General features: G+C 38.5%; 3 protein-coding genes across 3 annotated transcripts; 2 read left to right on the plus strand and 1 right to left on the minus strand.

Moving 5' to 3' along the window:
- The first annotated feature begins 882 nt into the window (after positions 1-882).
- cfap210 (cilia and flagella associated protein 210) lies at positions 883-5,480 on the plus strand. Its single transcript, XM_060877362.1, has 9 exons — positions 883-1,137; positions 1,741-1,949; positions 2,409-2,582; positions 2,703-2,908; positions 3,063-3,219; positions 3,932-4,071; positions 4,459-4,651; positions 4,824-4,988; positions 5,075-5,480. The coding sequence occupies exons 1-9, from the start codon at positions 1,077-1,079 to the stop codon at positions 5,432-5,434; spliced, it is 1,665 nt and encodes a 554-aa protein (XP_060733345.1). The 5' UTR covers positions 883-1,076; the 3' UTR covers positions 5,435-5,480.
- Positions 5,481-6,128: 648 nt separating this feature from the next.
- On the plus strand, positions 6,129-14,438 carry fastkd1 (FAST kinase domains 1). The gene is made up of 14 exons (XM_060876778.1): positions 6,129-7,106; positions 8,587-8,655; positions 8,959-9,084; positions 9,177-9,575; positions 10,184-10,294; positions 10,481-10,612; positions 11,033-11,519; positions 12,113-12,227; positions 12,317-12,445; positions 12,779-12,910; positions 13,036-13,146; positions 13,222-13,363; positions 13,989-14,103; positions 14,182-14,438. The coding sequence occupies exons 1-14, from the start codon at positions 6,772-6,774 to the stop codon at positions 14,281-14,283; spliced, it is 2,505 nt and encodes an 834-aa protein (XP_060732761.1). The 5' UTR covers positions 6,129-6,771; the 3' UTR covers positions 14,284-14,438.
- klhl41a (kelch-like family member 41a) lies at positions 13,853-17,963 on the minus strand. The gene is made up of 6 exons (XM_060876779.1): positions 16,768-17,963; positions 16,249-16,406; positions 16,063-16,170; positions 15,786-15,971; positions 14,934-15,077; positions 13,853-14,826 (listed from the first exon to the last, which is right to left on the minus strand). Exons 1-6 carry the CDS (start codon positions 17,848-17,850, stop codon positions 14,715-14,717), a joined length of 1,791 nt encoding a protein of 596 aa, XP_060732762.1. The 5' UTR covers positions 17,851-17,963; the 3' UTR covers positions 13,853-14,714.
- Positions 17,964-17,993: the final 30 nt, after the last annotated feature.

A 17,993-nucleotide genomic window follows, 5' to 3' on the forward strand; every position in this document is an offset into this window, starting at 1 on the left:
TTTTCTTAGGTCATCCTTTGTTATCAAAAAGAATTTTGTTTACATTTGTAAACCATTTTATATGAGCTAGAAGAGTTTATATGTGCTATGATTTATGTTCCAAAATGAAAGTCACCATCCACCTAGTAGGAACACCTCCACTTCTGTGCAGTTATCCAATCAGCCATTTGGCAGCAATATAATGCACAAATCCATAGAGATGTTGTTCAAGAGATTAAATTAATGTCCATATGAAAAAATCTAAATAGGGAAAAAGGGTGATCTGTTTGACTGCTGTGTCATGATCTTTGGTGCCAGGTAGTTGGTTTCAGTATTACAGAAATTGCTGATTGCCTGGGATTTTCACACTGATGTGAAAACAAAAAACAGAGAGTGACAAACAGTTCTGTGGGTGGAAACCTTTGTTGATAACAGGCAGAGAAAAATGGCCAAATAGTTGGACAAGATTATTTGAAAGGAGAAAAAACTTATAAATGAGCATAAATGAGCAGGTGTACAGGTTTTAGTATTAAAGGAAATACTGTGTGTATATTAGTGCATGTGCATGTATGTGTATTTGTGTGTCTGTATTTGTATGTGTGTATTTGTGTGTGTATTTGTGTTTAATTGTGTGTGTATTTGTATTTGTTTGTGTTTGTGTATTTGTGTGTGTGTGTGTGTGTGTGTGTGTAAATAAACAGTATTATTGTTATGATCAATTTTTCCTTTATTTTAATTTTTTTATAACGGTTATCAGTTTGCATGGGCATAGATGGTATTCCATCATGATGTGTTGATAAATTGATCCAATCTAAGCGTTTTTAGTGATTTTTAGATTCAGATGTCTTATGTGCTCTTGTGCTTGTTGTGCACACGCTTTGCGCGCGCTTTCCGTGACGTGTATATTCATGGTCTCGTGAGGTTGCCAGTGGATACCGAGTGGTTTGTAAACTTTGTTGCTAAGTAACACCAAAAGTTGGATAGAAAACGCTTGGCAGTGTTTAAACTTCTTCCTAGCACAAGAGAAATAAACAAACAAACGTTACCTGCCATGTAGAACTGTCTTTAAACGTGTTTAATTAAAATAAACGTTTAAAATGTCAGTAGCTTCTGCGTCTGTTGTGCAGTACGGACGAAGAAAAGGGTCAACTAGAAAAGGTGAGTGAACAGACACATGCTAGCGAGGCTAAGTTAGCTAACCTGTTAAATTAGTTAGTTCTCTTGCTAACTTAACCTATAACCTGTGACAATAGACCACAGTCTAATTATTTATGGCATTTATTAAGACTATTTATTTCTTCATAGTTATTATGGTATGGTTACTAGCTGCATTATATAACGCAAAATTTCCCTAAATGAATGAATTCCTAACATAATATTTGTCTGTTCAATCAACTATACAAACTTTGTAAGCTTGTAGCAAAGAAATTCATTAGTGAATTAACACAGTTTAATTCGAATTACAATAATATCCTAGAGGGTTAAAAAGATGTTAACACTCTAACATCCCTCATACCATTTAATCTGCTGTGTATAACATAGGGAAAGGATGTCCTGCTGTAGGTATTTAAAAGTGTCACTTAGATATGTATTTACACTAATGGAGAAAAAATGTTTACGTCTCCTTCAAAAGAACATTCAATGTTAACCCCCAACCTTTGGTTTTATTCTCTTTCATTGTTAAAAAGTGTATATAATTAGTCAGGCCCTCACAAAACCTTCTGTAGTTTACACCTTGACCTACATGCTATTCTCCAACAGTTAACTCAGCAGAGGTGAACACTAAGCCAAATTCACCTGTAGACCTGCGCAGAGTGACTGTGTTGCCCACATCAGAATGGAGACGTATCCAGGATAGTGTGAATCGTGTGAACAAACAACATGAACGTCTCATTGCAGCTGCAAGAGAACGTGAAGCCATGCACCTGCGCTCCAAAGAAGTTGTCAAAACCTGGCCTAACACCATTGCTGTAAGTCAAATATCCTTAGCTTTGCTATAATATTACCTACTGTATGATATTTGAGAGTGTGCCTAGCATGTAGAAGTGTCTCAGCCACAGTAGCAGTGCTGGGGATTGTCACAAAGACTGCACTAATTGGCCAATTGTTAGCCACAATGACGTTGTTTTGTCTTTCATGCATACGGTGTATAAAAGATTTTTGTGCACAATTTGTGTTAATGGTCCCATGTTTCTGACCACAGGGCAGACAGCATCTGGTATACAGGTATACAGCAACAGATAGGCTACAGTTAGTAACTGTATAACTATAAAGTGGGATTACCTAATACAATTTCCATTTATTGTACGTTCAGAATATGTGCAGTAATGAGCTGCGTATGAGTAATGTGTATATCCATATATCTAGATTGCCACAGATCGAATAAATGTTCTCCGTAAAATATCCATGCAATGTTCATGCATTTTCAGGGACAACGGCAAAAGAAACTGGAGGCAAAGAAAATTAGAGAGGACATTGAAGAGGAGGAGAAAAAGATAATGGACTTGGAGGAAGCAAAGTTTCAAGAACTGAAAAGAAAGGAAGCAATAGAGAGAGCAAAAACCCTGCAGTACTATCAGATTGACAGAGTGAAAAGATTTCATGTTAGTATATTAATATTTTTAGTTGAATTTCTTATCATGTTTTTCAACATATACTCTATGCAACATCATATTCTATGTGATTTCTTCATTTTCTTATTGTTAAATTAATTTGTCCCCCAGAGTGCCCTGTTGATGTCTGAAGTCCTAAAGGAGAGGGAGGCCCAGATTGATCTGAAGAAAAGAAAAGAAATTGCCTCTAAACATGTAGATAGAGAGATCTTGGCCATGATTGCACACAAAGATGCGCTAGCTTTACAGCAGGAGTGGCAGAAAGAAATGGAGAGGAAGCAGAAGTGTCTGGCTGTTGCTGAGAGTTTGAAACAACAGTAAAGTATCAGATAAATCAGCATAAGTGTAATATTAAATGCTATCTTTTACGCAGAATGAGTCTGCATTTTGTGATAATCGCAGTTCGTAACACATTACCTCTTGCTGCCCAGTGAGGAGCACATGTGTTCTAATAGTGTTCCTGTTTATTAGGATTAAGAAGCATGAGCAGGCAAGAGAGGAGGAGATAATGAAACAGAGGAAAGAGGCAGAGGAACTTGAGCAGTTCCAAGAGCTCTATAAAAAGGAACAAACCACATATGAGCAGAAGAAGCAAGAGGAGAAGAGAAACATCATGAAGACTTATCAAGTAATCAGTTCTCAAACTAGGGGGCAGCAATAAAAAAAAGGTCAATTTATGAAATTTAGGTTTTAAATTTTGAAATTTAGAGTTGGTCAAATATAAAAACAAACAAACTAAAACCTATGGGGTTTGGGGGTTCCATTCCCTCCTCTGCCTGTGTGCTCACAATTTGCATATTCTCCTCCTACTTCAGGGGTTTTCTCCCCAGTCCAAAGACATCCATTGCACCTTTAAAGTGTTTGTAGTGCATGAATTAATGTGTGTGTGATTGTGCCCTGCAGTAGGTTGGCACCTCGTCCAGGGTGTCCCCCGCTTTGTTAACCAGTCCCCTGGGATAGGCTTCAGGTTCCCTGTGAGCATATGTAGGATAAGCTTTAAAGAAAATGGTTGGATAAGATGAATATCATTAAAATGAAACATGTGGCAACTACATATCACACTCATGACCAGCCAACCCCAAGTTAGCACATCCTTATTAGATGTAATTTATCACTTGTACATGTCAGTGAAAGGTTTTTTTTTCTTAATTGTATTAATCATATTATGTAATTGAATACCGATCAGGAACCAGAACAGCTGTTGTAATGCGCATATATACTGTCAATATTGTGATACTGAGATGTGTCTTTAGGCATAATGATATATTTTTGCCATCTTAACCAATTCTACATTGCACTAAAATAATCTAACAAATTTTTTTTTTGTCATCTTTATTCAGGAACATCTTACTAACAAGAAAATCACCCAAGCAGCTGAGGCTAAGAAACAAGAGTTGGAAGAAGAGAGACAAAATCTTTTTGTAAAGGCTAAAGGAAAGATGATGAAACTAAGGAAAGAAAAAGAGGCAGAGATGTTCAGGTACTCAAAATCTGGATGCTTTGAAAATTTGTATTTCACGCTTAAAGTTATAATACCGCTTTTAAACCTCAACTTGGTACCGTCTCTCCTTCCCTTGGTGTATCAGATGCTTTATGTCAGTCATGGCTGCTAGTTTTGTTGAAGTCAGGGCTCTGTGCAGGCATCTCAGTTTCTTACACTCCAGCCTTAGCAAATCATGTCTTCATGGAGCTCACTTTGTGCACAAAGGTATTGTCATTCTGGAACAGCTTTGGATCTTTTATTTTATTAATGAATTGTAATGCTGCAGTATACAGCTGCAGACCTCCTAGAAAAATGCTTTAAACTATGATGGTCAGGTGTATAGTGTACCACTGTATATTTGCTTATTATCATTTATTGAAACAGAGAGGTTCAGAGACACAGGGAAGCCCTTGTTGGCAAACTGGCAGCATATCACCAAGAGCAAACCACCAATGAGGAAGAGCTGATCTCCAAGGCAGCTGCAGAAGCTCTGGCCAAGCAGGATAAACAACAGCGTGAGAAGGAAGAGAAGAAGGCAGCCATGTTGAGGAGCATTGATGAACACAGAGAAGCAGTGGTAAACTCCAGTTTTGGGAACGTGTTAAACTTTAATGAGTCAAAACCAGTCAGGAAAAAAGGCAGTATTTTTCTTTTAATGATTTAATGGTTTACATTTCAAAAGGTTCTGTTACTTGGTTATTTTGGGGGTATTGAAGCATATATTTTTTTCTCCATTTACACAATTTTAGCAAAAAGAGCTGAAGTTCAAGAAGCAAGAGGAGAAACAGAATGCTACTGAGATGCTTAATGCAAAGAAAGCATCAGACATCATTTTCCTTCAAAAGCAGCACATCAAAGCCCAGAAAATGAAAGAGGCAGCCAAAATGCTACAAGACACTCATGTCCATCAGATGGTAAGTAAATTCAGATTTTTACCTTAGTTTACGTCAAAACTTTATTTAACATAACTACATTTCTGGTCACTTTTCTTTGCGTCTAGGCTGAGAAACACACACAGGAGCAGCTCATGAAAAACCACGAGCAGGAATTTGAGATGAGGAATGCAGAGCTCATTGCAGAGCAAGAGAAAGAATTTCAGACGTATACCAAGGATGTGATTCAGAAAGCTAGCGAGGCTCAGAGAAACACCTCCCTGCTGCACAAGGCCTCAAAGAAGGGCATTGGTGGAGGACTTGGTCCTGTGTTTGGAGGTGTTAGACCGAGTTATCTAGTTCAGGATCTATCAGGGGTTCAGCTTCCCAGTTATGTGCGCAGTAGTACTCAGGGCATAAAGGAACTGAATGAGACTACTGACATTCAGAAGTCTAATAAACGGCTGGGATTTACTTGGATATCGTGAGCAGTATTGCTGACTTCATGGAAAATAAACATAACTTTCAGATGAATTCAGTGTCTGAGTATTTATTTAATGTTTGTGTGTTGGTTTTTTATTTAAAAGAGCAGTATAAACTTTTCTGTACTATTCATTCTGTATTGTCAGGTGAATCTCAGTTATGTTGAAAACATCCCCAAGTCTTGCCTCACTAATCCAACGTAAAGGATCTTTTCTGAAGAGGAGCAGAATTGAACTGCTCAGTTTCAGATTGGGTCCAGAGGTAAAGTATTCAGGAGTTTTCCTAAAGTGTCTTAAGTTCTGGGCTAATATTTAATCATGCAAACTACACCTTAAATAGAACATGTTTAGTCTTTAGACTTTGTTTATTATTGCATCATGATGCTTGTGGTTTAGTTCAGTCTTATTTTATCTATATAAAACAATATCGAAGACTGTGTAGATAGAAATAATAATTATTATACAGATATAAATGCAAAGCCATGTTTAAAAACACATCCATCCCCTTAAGTCTAAGATCTATCTATCGTCACTTTTTTCCCCCTATAGTTACAAGAACCAAATGTTGCTGTTTATTTATTTGCTTACCTGATAATATATACTACATTCTGTGGAGCCTTTTGCTTTGAACTATGGAATACAAAGCTGTTGCGAATAAAGGACTTTTATTTTGAAGTCCAAAAAAAACTCCTGGCTGTTGTTTCTGCTGAGGTTCTTCACACTGTGAATCCGTAAGCAAATGGTCTGAAAAAAATGGTTCCTTTGGAGACATTTAAAGACAGTTTTCTTGTTTTAATATCCTGGCGTTATCCTTCTGACACTGTGGTTAGTGTAAAATAAAATTAACAACATATACATGTATTATATTCATCTATTCTGAGATTAGAAGATAGCTAGCTAAAAAAAAAAGTCCCCACGTGAGGTCAAACATGACTGGTAACATTAGGAAGTCATATTATGTCTTTCTGAACCACATTTCAGTGTTTCAGTTTTTTTTTTGTTCAATAGTTACAGAACGTTAAACATATTTAACATTTGATCATTTCTCCCTGTATGAGATGTGACAAATTAAGAGTAAAAGCTTCCCTGTTACCATGACGACCCTTCCATATACTCATATATACTCATTCATATATGATGGTGTATAATAATTCTCTTCACGTTCAGAAAAGGAAGTCTAATTTCTAGTAGTAATTCCATGAGGCACATAATCAGCAGAACCAGATTCCAGACCCTGTGAAATCCTTGTGAACTTTTTCTCATCTGGCCTTAAGGAGACCCAGTTCTGAAGAGTGTAATATGAAGAGCAGGTTGCCTTTCTGACCTGCCCCTGGTCTGTTGTCATGCTCAGGCTTTGTGCCCTGCGGTGTCCCCCTCACAGACTGTTTCATCATGGCATTGTGTGTCAGGACCATGTCCTGGGGCAGCTCCGTGCCTGCACAGAAGAGGACCAGCTTTTTGATGTAGTGAACAAGAACAAGGCAAAACTCTCTGTAGGGCATGTGGGCTTTGCTGTGGGCCTGCTATGGCAGTTTCAGAGGGAGAGACCAGAAATGCTGCGGACTGTCAAACTGATCCGGGGTCATCCACAGTTCCTTACGCTTCGAGTTCTTGCTGAGAACAAGATAAGCATGATGGACGATGCAACGCTGGTGGACATACTTTATGGTGGACTCAGGTACATCACCTATAACAGAGAATTGTTTTTGCACAGAGCCGATAATATAGACGTAGATCTTGCTTCATTATGACAAGTAACTAAAATGATCCTGTATTTGCTGCTGCTGAGTGGGGGACCATATGGACAATCTAAATATTAATGTGATTACTTAGAAATCATAAAGATGACATAGGATTCTGTGATTGCTACAAAACAGCTTTGCGTCACTAAACACTTGATCGACAAAATCAACTTTAATATTAAAGCTCTAATGAATTCAGAAACAACTTTGGCACTTATATCCATAAGTTTTCATTAGCTCAAAAGTTCCTTGTTATACAGCTGCAAATTTTGACCAAATGGGACACAGTTATAGACGGCAAATGATTATTATACTGTATTAATCTCACTATCCGGCACCACACAGATGAGGATGGTTTTCTTGTTTGAGTCTGGTGCCTCTCATGGTTTCTTCTTAATATCGTTTCAATTTTTCCTCATCACCGTTATCTCTGGTTTGCTCATTAGAGATAAATATAAATATTTCACAATTTTCTCTGTAATTTCTTCTACTTTTAGCTTTTCCTGTTAAAGGTCACCACAGCGAATCATCTGTTTCCACCTAACTCTATCCCCAGCATCCTCTACTCTGTCGTTAAAATCACTGTACGAGTTAAATTGAATCCAGTATGTTAAGATATTAATATATCAAGAAATATCTTTTTGAACGTAATGCACAATAGAAATGTTTTCAGTTAATTTGCTTGCCAAAATTTTGTATTTTGGGGGCACGGTGGCTTAGTGGTTAGCACGTTCGCCTCACACCTCCAGGGTCGGGGTTCGATTCCCGCCTCCACCTTGTGTGTGTGGAGTTTGCATGTTCTCCCCGTGCCTCTGGGGTTTCCTCCGGGTACTCCGGTTTCCTCCCCTGGTCCAAATACATGCATGGTAGGTTGATTGGCATCTCTGGAAAATTGTCCCTAGTGTGTGATTGCATGAGTGAATGAGTGTGTGTGTGTGTGCCCTGCGATGGGTTGGCATTCCGTCCAGGGTGTATCCTGCCTTGATGCCCGATGACGCCTGAGATAGGCACAGGCTCCCCGTGACCCGAAGGTAGTTCGGATAAGCGGTAGAAGATGAATGAATGAATGAATGAATGAATTTTGTATTTTGCTATTACACTAAACATATAGAAATAACAACAGATACCCGCTTAATGCTTCACAGACATAAGGCAGTTTATCAAACCTGACCTTTGACCTTCTTTTTACTCTCTTCTTTTGTACTGTGATACTCCAGGATAGAGCTCATTGTGTTATTGTGTGATATTTTTGCCAATAGATTGCAAAAGCGTTACATTTTCTTCTCCTCTCTTTCTCACTTCACACTCCATGAGTGATGCATCCGTTACATATGCATCTGTATAAAACAACTGATGTGATTGATTTCATCTGTTCATCTTTTCATCATCCACATTGCTGTATTTCTCTTTTGAAAGACTTCAGATTGAACCACATGACTCTCTCATCCAGCAGCTGGTGGTTGAAGCGTGGAACAGATTAGAAAGGTAGTGTGAACATTGAGTGTGTAAAATATATTGACACTTTAATAGTGGTTTGCAATACACATTATCCAGTATTTTAAGAGACATGATGCCGTATTATATTTGGTGCCAGCAAAAGTATCCCCACAAAAAGCATTTTATAACATGCACAAAAGAAAATAATTGAAAAGAAATAATGAAACAGTTGGTATAAAAAATATAATTTAATGCCTAATCGTATATAAAAATGATACGTTGCTCAGTGTAGATATGTGGATTGTAATTGACTAAAATATCAATCTATTTTCTGTTTTATTTATTTTCCAGATTTCCCATGACAACTTTGTCCAAGTTGTCTATTTGTTTAAATGACCTGGGGCTGCACCACAGCCCACTGATGGGTCACATTACTGAGATTGTGAATCAGAGACTGGATTCAATAGTAGATGCCAGGTATTGATGATCTCTGCTTCAAAAAAAATCTGTTCCATACAAAGTCCTTTGTTCAGATAGAAATCAAATCTTCTTTCTTTTATCTTTCTCAGAGTGTTGACTACGCTTATGATCAGTATGTCGTCACTGCTGTCAGCCCGCTTACGGGCCGCACTGATCGTAAAAGCTGACATTCTTCTGGACACGATGGACACGTTCCATTACAACAACCCTAGGAGGGTAGTGCAGTTCCTCCGGCATATCAGGTGCATCCATCGGCCCTTACTGGAGAAGTGCAGCCGCATTTTCCTGAAAAATGTCCCTAATCTGGACGTGGAGAACCTCAGTATTATAGTGACGCTGTATCAGTCGTTGTCGTTCAGCAACTGGGACTTCAGACAGGCTGCCATTCAGAGGCTGGTGGAGCTGATGCACTCGTGCACTGACCCAGAATCTTTTACAAAGCTCTTTATTGCTTTGGGACCCCTGGCAGGACCCGCGACCAGAGAGAGGTAAAAGCAGGAAAAACGGACCAGGACCTGTTTCAGAGTTAATCTCTACAATACAATACACTTAATACGCTGGTTTTACGCTGGCCAAAGTTGATTCCTTTCATTTCTGTAAAAAGAAATAATAAAAAAATAATAATGACATAGATGTTATTTCATTATGACAAGTAAGTACAATTTTCATGGTTTTGCTGATGCTGAGGATGATCCCCTTATGGACAACCTAAATATCAGTGCAATTACTTAAAAACCATAAAGACAGCTTAGGATTCTGTGATTGCTTCAAAACAGCTTTGCAACTATAGCAATTATTGTTTTTCTATAGTAACAGCTCACAGTGGGAGTTGTACAGCGAATGCTTCACATAATATACGACTAATAAAGAACAGAAAGGCTGTAGGAGAGGCTTTTAATGGACTGATTGTTTATTGCAGCTATAACATAGGTGAGAACAGGAACACAATAAAGCATTAAACAATAAAGCATTAAATGGCAGAATGTGATGCTCTTCAGTAACTGCTTTATCTTAGTCAGATAAGGAGGGAATATACCCTGGATTTAGTTTTAATTAGTGCTTGTGATATTTAGCTCGTACTGAATTTGTGTAACAGGTTGGAAAGTACAGCGCTGCTGTTGGCCGATCAGCTGAGTGCTAACCAAGCTCTAGTGATCACTGAGACACTGGAGGAGATGCAGAGCCGAAACTTTCAACTCATTAATAAGTAAGACCTTCATTCTCACTTTTCCTAGCTTTATGGAAAAGCGATCTCTGTACATAATGTATCACTGAGTTCAAGTACACATCATGTTGAGAGACAGCTGGTTAGGCCATGGTTATACAGCATATCCTATATCGATGTGTGTGATGACTGATTTATTGATGACTGATTTATTTATTTTTTTTTTAGAATTGCATCTGTGCTGCACAAGAATCTGGAGGTGTATAGGCCAGTTGAGATTGCAAAGATCATCCAGGCGCTTATACTGCTGCACTGTCAGAGTCCTGAGCTCTTCTCCAGGCTGAGGAGCATAGTGCTACGGTGAGTCTCACCCAGGCCAAAAGTTGATTTATTGGCATGACAAATATTAACATTTGTTATTATCATCCTTTGATTGATTAACTTGTTTGAGGCGATTTATTATTTAATTTCCCCTAATTTTTCTTGAGTGTTTTTAGTCGTAAAGGTACTGTATGGTACTATACAGTATTTGTTTGCATTGTATTGATCTAAATTTGTTGACATTTATCCTTGGATGCATTTTTCTTCACAGTATTTTATTAGTTTGCTCTCGAACTAATGTTTATAGACTAAATAATGTTGATCAAAGCCAGAGATAATTGTCTGTGCAGTAGAGAAAGGCGCAAGCCATTACTTAGTACTCAGGGCCTTTAATAATTACCATTAATTCATTATAAAGGTATTTTATTTGAATCCCATTATTTGTGTGTTATTTATTAGTTACTTGCAGGTCTGTGTGCACATATACGAGGTGATCATGCTGACTCGTGTGCTCGCCATGCTGCCCTCAGCACGTATCGAGGAGCCGGTTTTATCTCGCATCGATGCCGTTTTGCCTCAGTGCAACCTGATGGGTCTAAGTTCGCTCACAACGACCGTTGCCAAATGGATGCGAAATGATCCCTCCTACAGCCAGAGCACTCACAGCAAGTACGTGCGTCTGCTGCAGAACCTAAACCGACATGCACATGAACGAGTCCATGCAGCCAAGAAGCTAGACCTGCTCTTGGAGGAGCTTAAATTCATGTCAGGGGAATGGTTTGAGGAGATGCTGCTTGAGGAAACAATCGCAGTAATTCAGAGTTTGGCAGAACAGATCACCTTGAACAACATGCTAGACCTGGTCCTGTTTTTGACCAGGACCACCTACCGCTCGACTCCACTGCTGGACCAAATTGCCAGCATAGCCTTACAGAACACGCAGAAGGTACGTTGATTTTTTTAAATGCTTTCATTTAATATCTGTGACTAATTCTATGAATGGTGTTTCAAAGTGATTATAGTTATAGTCTTTAAAGGCCTAAGTCCAATCAACTGGTTACTTTATTTATAAATCTAAAGCTCAGTAAACTAAGGATAAATAATTTTATTCTGAAGTTGTATTTTAAATAAAGCAAGTGCTGTTAATATGATACAAATTTGTTCCATATACACATTTTAATGGTGAATTGAGGTGTGGGCTTAAGAATAAAAAGCTGTAAATAAGTATATATGCAAGCATCTAGAGACTGTTCAGAAAGGTCACTAGATGTTTGCACAAAATGGAGTGAACAAAACCTCAGTAATTGGCAGTTCTGGAGTGGAAAACTTTGTTGAGGGGAGAGATCAGACTTGGACTGGAAGCCTACAGTAACTCACATAGGCAAGAGCAGAAATCTGAGGCTACATTGTGTACAGCCTTCCCTAAACTGGACATTTGAAGTATTGTCATCTTCATCTATGTCTAGAAACTCTGAATCTGAACAATATTTAGTGCATTTACTGCATTCAGATACATATTTAATATTTTTTATCCCTTAGATTCATTACTCCGCAGTTTATGTCACTCTGCTCCCATTTGCTGTGCTTAACTACGACTCTCCAAAGGTGGACAAGTTGTTTGATGCATGCATTCATCATTTCACTCCAAAAATTAGTGAGTTCTTTTTTGAAAGCTTGAACCATTTTGATTATTAGAAATTGAGCTAGAAGTAGACTTAAATGCCTTGTGTTTTATATTCCCAGGTTTGTTTGACCCTCACATGTTGGTACTGTTGGCTTATGTCTTGGCTCTGAACAGCCGGTTCCCAGAGCCACTGATTAGAGAAATATTCAGAGTGGATTTCTTGGCCAAGCTGGATGCACAGCTTGAGAGTATGTGTAGTTACTAAATGCTTGTTTTCAAGAAAATTCATCGTAGTACAGATTTTCTGACATATCACAGATTAGCCTTTTAAACTGATAACATATTTATTTAGGAATATTACTTTTATTCATTCATTTATTCAACCTGTGACTTAAATGTGTCTCAGAAGTCATTAAGTAGTTCAGGAATCAGATTTAAAACTGTTTGAAATGAAATCTTTAATGTATGTAAGAGATACTTGATGATTGAAATGACCAGTTGTAAGCAGGACACTTATTAATACTGTATATCATGTAAAAAATTAACTGATGCTCAACTTCCTATACATCTCCCATTAACAGCACTCTCAAGCACTCAGAACATGCGAGTGCGTTCTCGCCTGATGCAGCTGAACCGTGCCGTGTGTCTCGAGTGCCCGGAGTTTCAGGTGCCCTGGTTCCACGAGCAGTACTGCATGCAGCTCCATAGGAGAGGTGAGTAAAGATACTCGTCTCTTATTGTAGTGCAGCTGATTTTAGAGCACCACAAGTGAAACATCAGTATGTCTGCAGTGACCATGATGACTAATAAACAAAATTTTTCTTTCTGAAACACTCAGACAGCTACATTAATCTAGCCCAGCAGCAGATCCACAAGATGCTGGGAGAAGTGCTTGGAGGCATTAACTGTGTCAAAGTGGGAGTGTTGACTCCATACTACTACACCGTCGGTGAGGATAATTTTCGTCTATATCCTTTCCAGAGAGTAGTTGGAATAGTTTTACAATTTTGAATCCATTTCACAGATTACGAGTGCATCCTGGATCCCAATCAGCAGGCGCTGCCTTACAGTACACTGAGTGAATTGCAGATCTATAAAGATGGAAAGGTGCACTTGGACTCCGGGTCAGAGAAGGAGAGGACAGCGCTCCCTCCAGGTGCTCAGCGGTATGTACACGTTGGAATTGGGATGCTTGGTTGGGTAAATACAGTAAGAACATAATGAGGTATGCTGTTATAGGAATATAATTAATGATCTGGGCGTTATTAATGCCACTGCCCTGACAAACATTACAAGTTTTTATTTATCTATTTATAAAGTCTATTGGAGTCTATCTCTCTCGCTTTCTTTCTCTCTGTCTAACTCTCTCTTGCTTTCTTTCTCTCTCTCTGTCTAACTCTCTCTCTCGCTTTCCTTCTCACTCTCTGTCTAACTCTCTCTCACTCTCTCTCACTTTCTTTCACTCTCTCTCACTTTCTTTCTCTCTCTCTGTCTAACACTCTCTCTCCCTCTCCCGCTCTCTCTGCATTTTGTCATGCTATAGAGAAAACATAAACTTAAACATAAACTTGTCCTGACTGTCTGCACTGGAGATGGCTTCCATTCATATTTATAAACAACTTCTTAGAGAAAGCTTCAACATATCACCATATAAAAAAGTTTTTAATATTATAATTTTTTAAATATTTTAATTTTTAATATTATTGTAGACAGCCAGCCCTAGTGATCCCCTTTCTGGCCAATCAGATTTGAGAATTCAACAGCACTGACCTACAGAATTTTGTTTCTTAGCATTGCTGTAGACTTCCTGAATTCTAAGTCCTTCTGCAAAAACTCACAACACATTAAAGGAGATGTCCTGATGAGAAAGAGACATCTGGAGATTTTAGGATATCATGTTCTGCAGGTGAGAAAAAAGGGAGATGTTCCTTTACTATATCTAGTTACAAAAATCGATAGACTCATGGACCGCTCTCGTTCACAGATTCCTCACTTTGAATGGAATTCTATGGAGCTCTCAACGCCTGATGCCTGGAAGGAATATTTGAGAAAGAAGTTATTCACTGAGCTGCACTCAGTTACTTAAACTGACTGAACACTTTACGATGATACAAATATTACACTCTTCTCTGGATATCCATGCTGGTATGTTTATCTGGAAGTGTGTGACTACCGATGGACTGCATATCATGTGCAAGTGCCTCTCTTTTTTTCCTCTTTATAATAACTACAAGAATACAGAGAAATATCACACTGCCATTAGGCCGCATGTGTTTTTTTTTATATCTGTATATTTTGCAGTATAAATATTTTTGCTGTAATTTATCGAATGTAAAATTTCATTTTGCAATCTTGAACAAATACATGAAAAACAAAAACATCATTTGTGTATAAGAATATATTTAACAGCATTGTGAAACTCCAAAATTCTCAAACTGTTGTTTAATGCACTACTAAATTATATCTGGAATCATCAAGTTAGACATAAACCGTCCCTTGACAGAGAAAGGGCCAATTTTACAGTTTGGGCATTTTCACAGCATTTAATCGCATGGAAACGCAGGAAGCACCAGCTGCGTAACGCATCTCTCTCAAAATTCCAGACCACTGCTTCTTGTCCTCTTCATACCTATCATAAAAATAGTAGCCCAAAGGTTAAACATACTGCAGAAAGAGCAATTAGGCTACTGGCTTTGCTGTAATGCTTATAACAAGATTCTATTAGTCATTACTTACTGCCAAATATCTGTGATCTCTGAGGGAACACATTCTTTATCTTGCTCTACCATGGTAAAGCCCCCGACTGCAAAAAGCTCGCCGTCAATACTCACAACATTTACTGAGCTCCTCTCCTGTGCAAACTCAGGGAAGGATTCCCACCTACAAGGCAAAAATGTTTATATAGCATGATTATGTACGTAGCGATGTGCATGTAGTTGGTGTACTGGGAATCTGGTGTACAATTAAGTTATTCCAATAAAATGTGTAAAAGTCCATTCACGGAAAGCTATCTACAGTACAGTAAGCAACTATCATGACTGAATGGCATCAGTGGTTACCTTTTAGTGCTTGACAAATAAGACATATTTTTTAAAACCTCATTTTTACCCAGCATCAAAATAGATAAAATATCTTTTGAAGCTAACATTGGTGGAAGATATACTTCCAAGACGAGCCTTGTCGTCGGTTCTTTAAAACCTTTGAGATTCAAAAGCAATCTAGTATGTGAATATTATCCTGTTTTTGGGTTCCTACAACATAGGTCAAAATATACTGTATGGACACCTGGCCCTCACACCTATATGTGGTTGTGGGACATGCAATTCTATGGCATTAATATGGCATTATCTCTCCTTTAGCTACCAGAACAGCCTCCACTATTCTGGGAATGCTATATGTAATACAGTACGTATTTTTGTATGTCTTGTGTGGGGATTTGATTCAGACTCAAGAGCATTAGTGGAGCTGTGCTACATAAACCATGATGGCTTAGAAAATCAAACCAGTCTGCTGAAATATGTCTACATCTGGACCATGATAGTTGATCACAGCAGTTGTGTAATAAAACATCTACATAATAGCACTTACTTGTTGGTTCCCAAGTCATAGGCTTCACACGATGCTAAGAGATTGTTCTCATTGACTCCTCCAACCACAATGATTTTTCCTTTATGGACAACTGCCCCAAACATGGACCGTGGTGTTTTCATTGCAGCTAGCTCCTTCCATTCAGACTTCTTATGATTATAGGCAAACATTTTGCTGATGGTTTTGCTATTTTGTACATACAGAAAAAAAAATTAAACACACTAGATTACACAAAATTCACAATTTTATGATAAGTATTGTGTTAACACCAATTTACTTGTCATCTGTCTTTCCTCCTATACAGTACACCAGGCCATTTTCTGAGATCACACAGTGCCCATGTAGCTTCAGGGGAAGCTTTTTTGTTTCGCTCCATTTCATCTTGCTGGAAAACATCAAACAGGACTCATGAGAGTTTTTGTTAATTGCCAGGCTCCTATAAAGTAATGGATGTCACACTTACTCAGTGTCATAACACATTACTGAGTCAAGAGACTCATTGGTCTGTAAATCTTTGCCAGCAACAGCAAATATGAGATTCTCGAATTCTCCAAGAGCAAAGAGACATCGGGGAGAAGGTAATGGAGGTATAGCAATCCAGTCTGCACTAATGGGATCCAGCTGTAATAAAGATCAGGCTTATATTTACATTTTGATTGTTAAGAATATTAACCTTCTAATAAATTAGATTTTTAGAACTATTTATAATAACAGTAATAATACTAACAATAAGTTATGGTTTCTATAGAAACAGCTAATTCACAGTGACTTGTATTGGCAAATCATCAGATTAACTTCAAGGAAGACAAGTGAGAGATTACAAAACAAAACATGACTTGTAATCGATGGCATAATTGGCTTTTGTATAAGAAGAATAAACCAATTTGGGATGTGCAGTTAGAGCAAAATAATACACTTCAGTGAGGAAATAGTAACTCTGCTTTATGTCAGACTGCATAACATTACTCAGTCGTTGATTTACCTGAAAACAGTAGCACTGTAACGGTGAGTCTTTATTTTCCTCATCCACAAACAATCCACCTACAACAAAAAGTTGATTCCTCTTTGTTACAATGCTGCCATGATTTCGAGGTATCTGCTCAGCCATTGCAGCCAGTGAGCATTCATTCTCAATAGGATCATAAGCCACGGCCGCTGTGTCATTAATCATAACAATAAGGTCCTTGGTGTACATGCCAAGCCTTCGGGTGTCGTTCAGATATCCAGGCATTGTGCTCTCTCCGTCCTCTTTTCCTTCTACCTTTCCTGGAAGTTTTCCAGCAAAGGCATCTTTGATGACCTTAAGCTTCTTCACAAGCTCAGGATCAGCTTTGATAATATCATCTTTTTCTACCTTTTCCTTGAAATATTTTTCCGGGAGCAGTCGGAAACGAATATGCTCAAAGGCATCACCTAAATGCTTTGCACGGTTCTCTTTGTCCTTCCTGATCCACTTCATTAGCAGCTCAAACACCAACTCCTCTTTCTCCACATGGAGGGAATCACTTCCTATGATGGCAAACAGTTCAGGAGGGTTGAACTCCAGAAAATCTTGCTCCTTGTAAAGAATCTCGAATCGTTCAGCGATGTAGTCTCTTGCTGCCATGGCCAGCCTTGGACAATTTAACAAGAGCCCCAGTCGGAAGATTGCCAGACAGTTTCCTAGAGAGAGTTGCTTCTGCAAGAAGTTTACACACACCGTGAACACGGACGGAATCTGAAAACGGTTGGCTACTGTGAGAACATCTTGCACGTTCTCATCTGTAATATCTATTTCTGCAGAATAGAGATAATTCACGATCATGTCCATTATTGATGGATCCACATTTTCCAGAACTACCTCCTTGCCTGTGCTGCTCTTCTCTTTGCCGTCTTCAGAGAAGTAAATATCTCTAAAGTAAGGGCTACATGCTGCCATGATGAGTTTGTGACATGGCAAACTTCTGTCCCCTACTTTTAGAATGCAGTCAACAAACTTGTTCTCGTTCAGAAGGTCTTTCAGACCGTCCTGGAGCAGGGTGCTCTGATAGAGCTTCAGGTCCTCTTTCATGCTTGTCGGTTCCATCTCTACTGACTGTGTGTAGATCAGGGAGGATGTTGGGATTGCAATGCTTCCACTTCTCTCGCTATCTTGGTAGTAATAGGAGGTGTTGACGCAGAGCAAAGACAGAAGCTGATGCGGTTTAAATCTGCCTCTCTATATTTAGC

Source organism: Tachysurus vachellii, chromosome 8 (genome assembly GCF_030014155.1).
Source record: "Tachysurus vachellii isolate PV-2020 chromosome 8, HZAU_Pvac_v1, whole genome shotgun sequence".
In the NCBI taxonomy this organism is placed as follows: domain Eukaryota; kingdom Metazoa; phylum Chordata; class Actinopteri; order Siluriformes; family Bagridae; genus Tachysurus; species Tachysurus vachellii.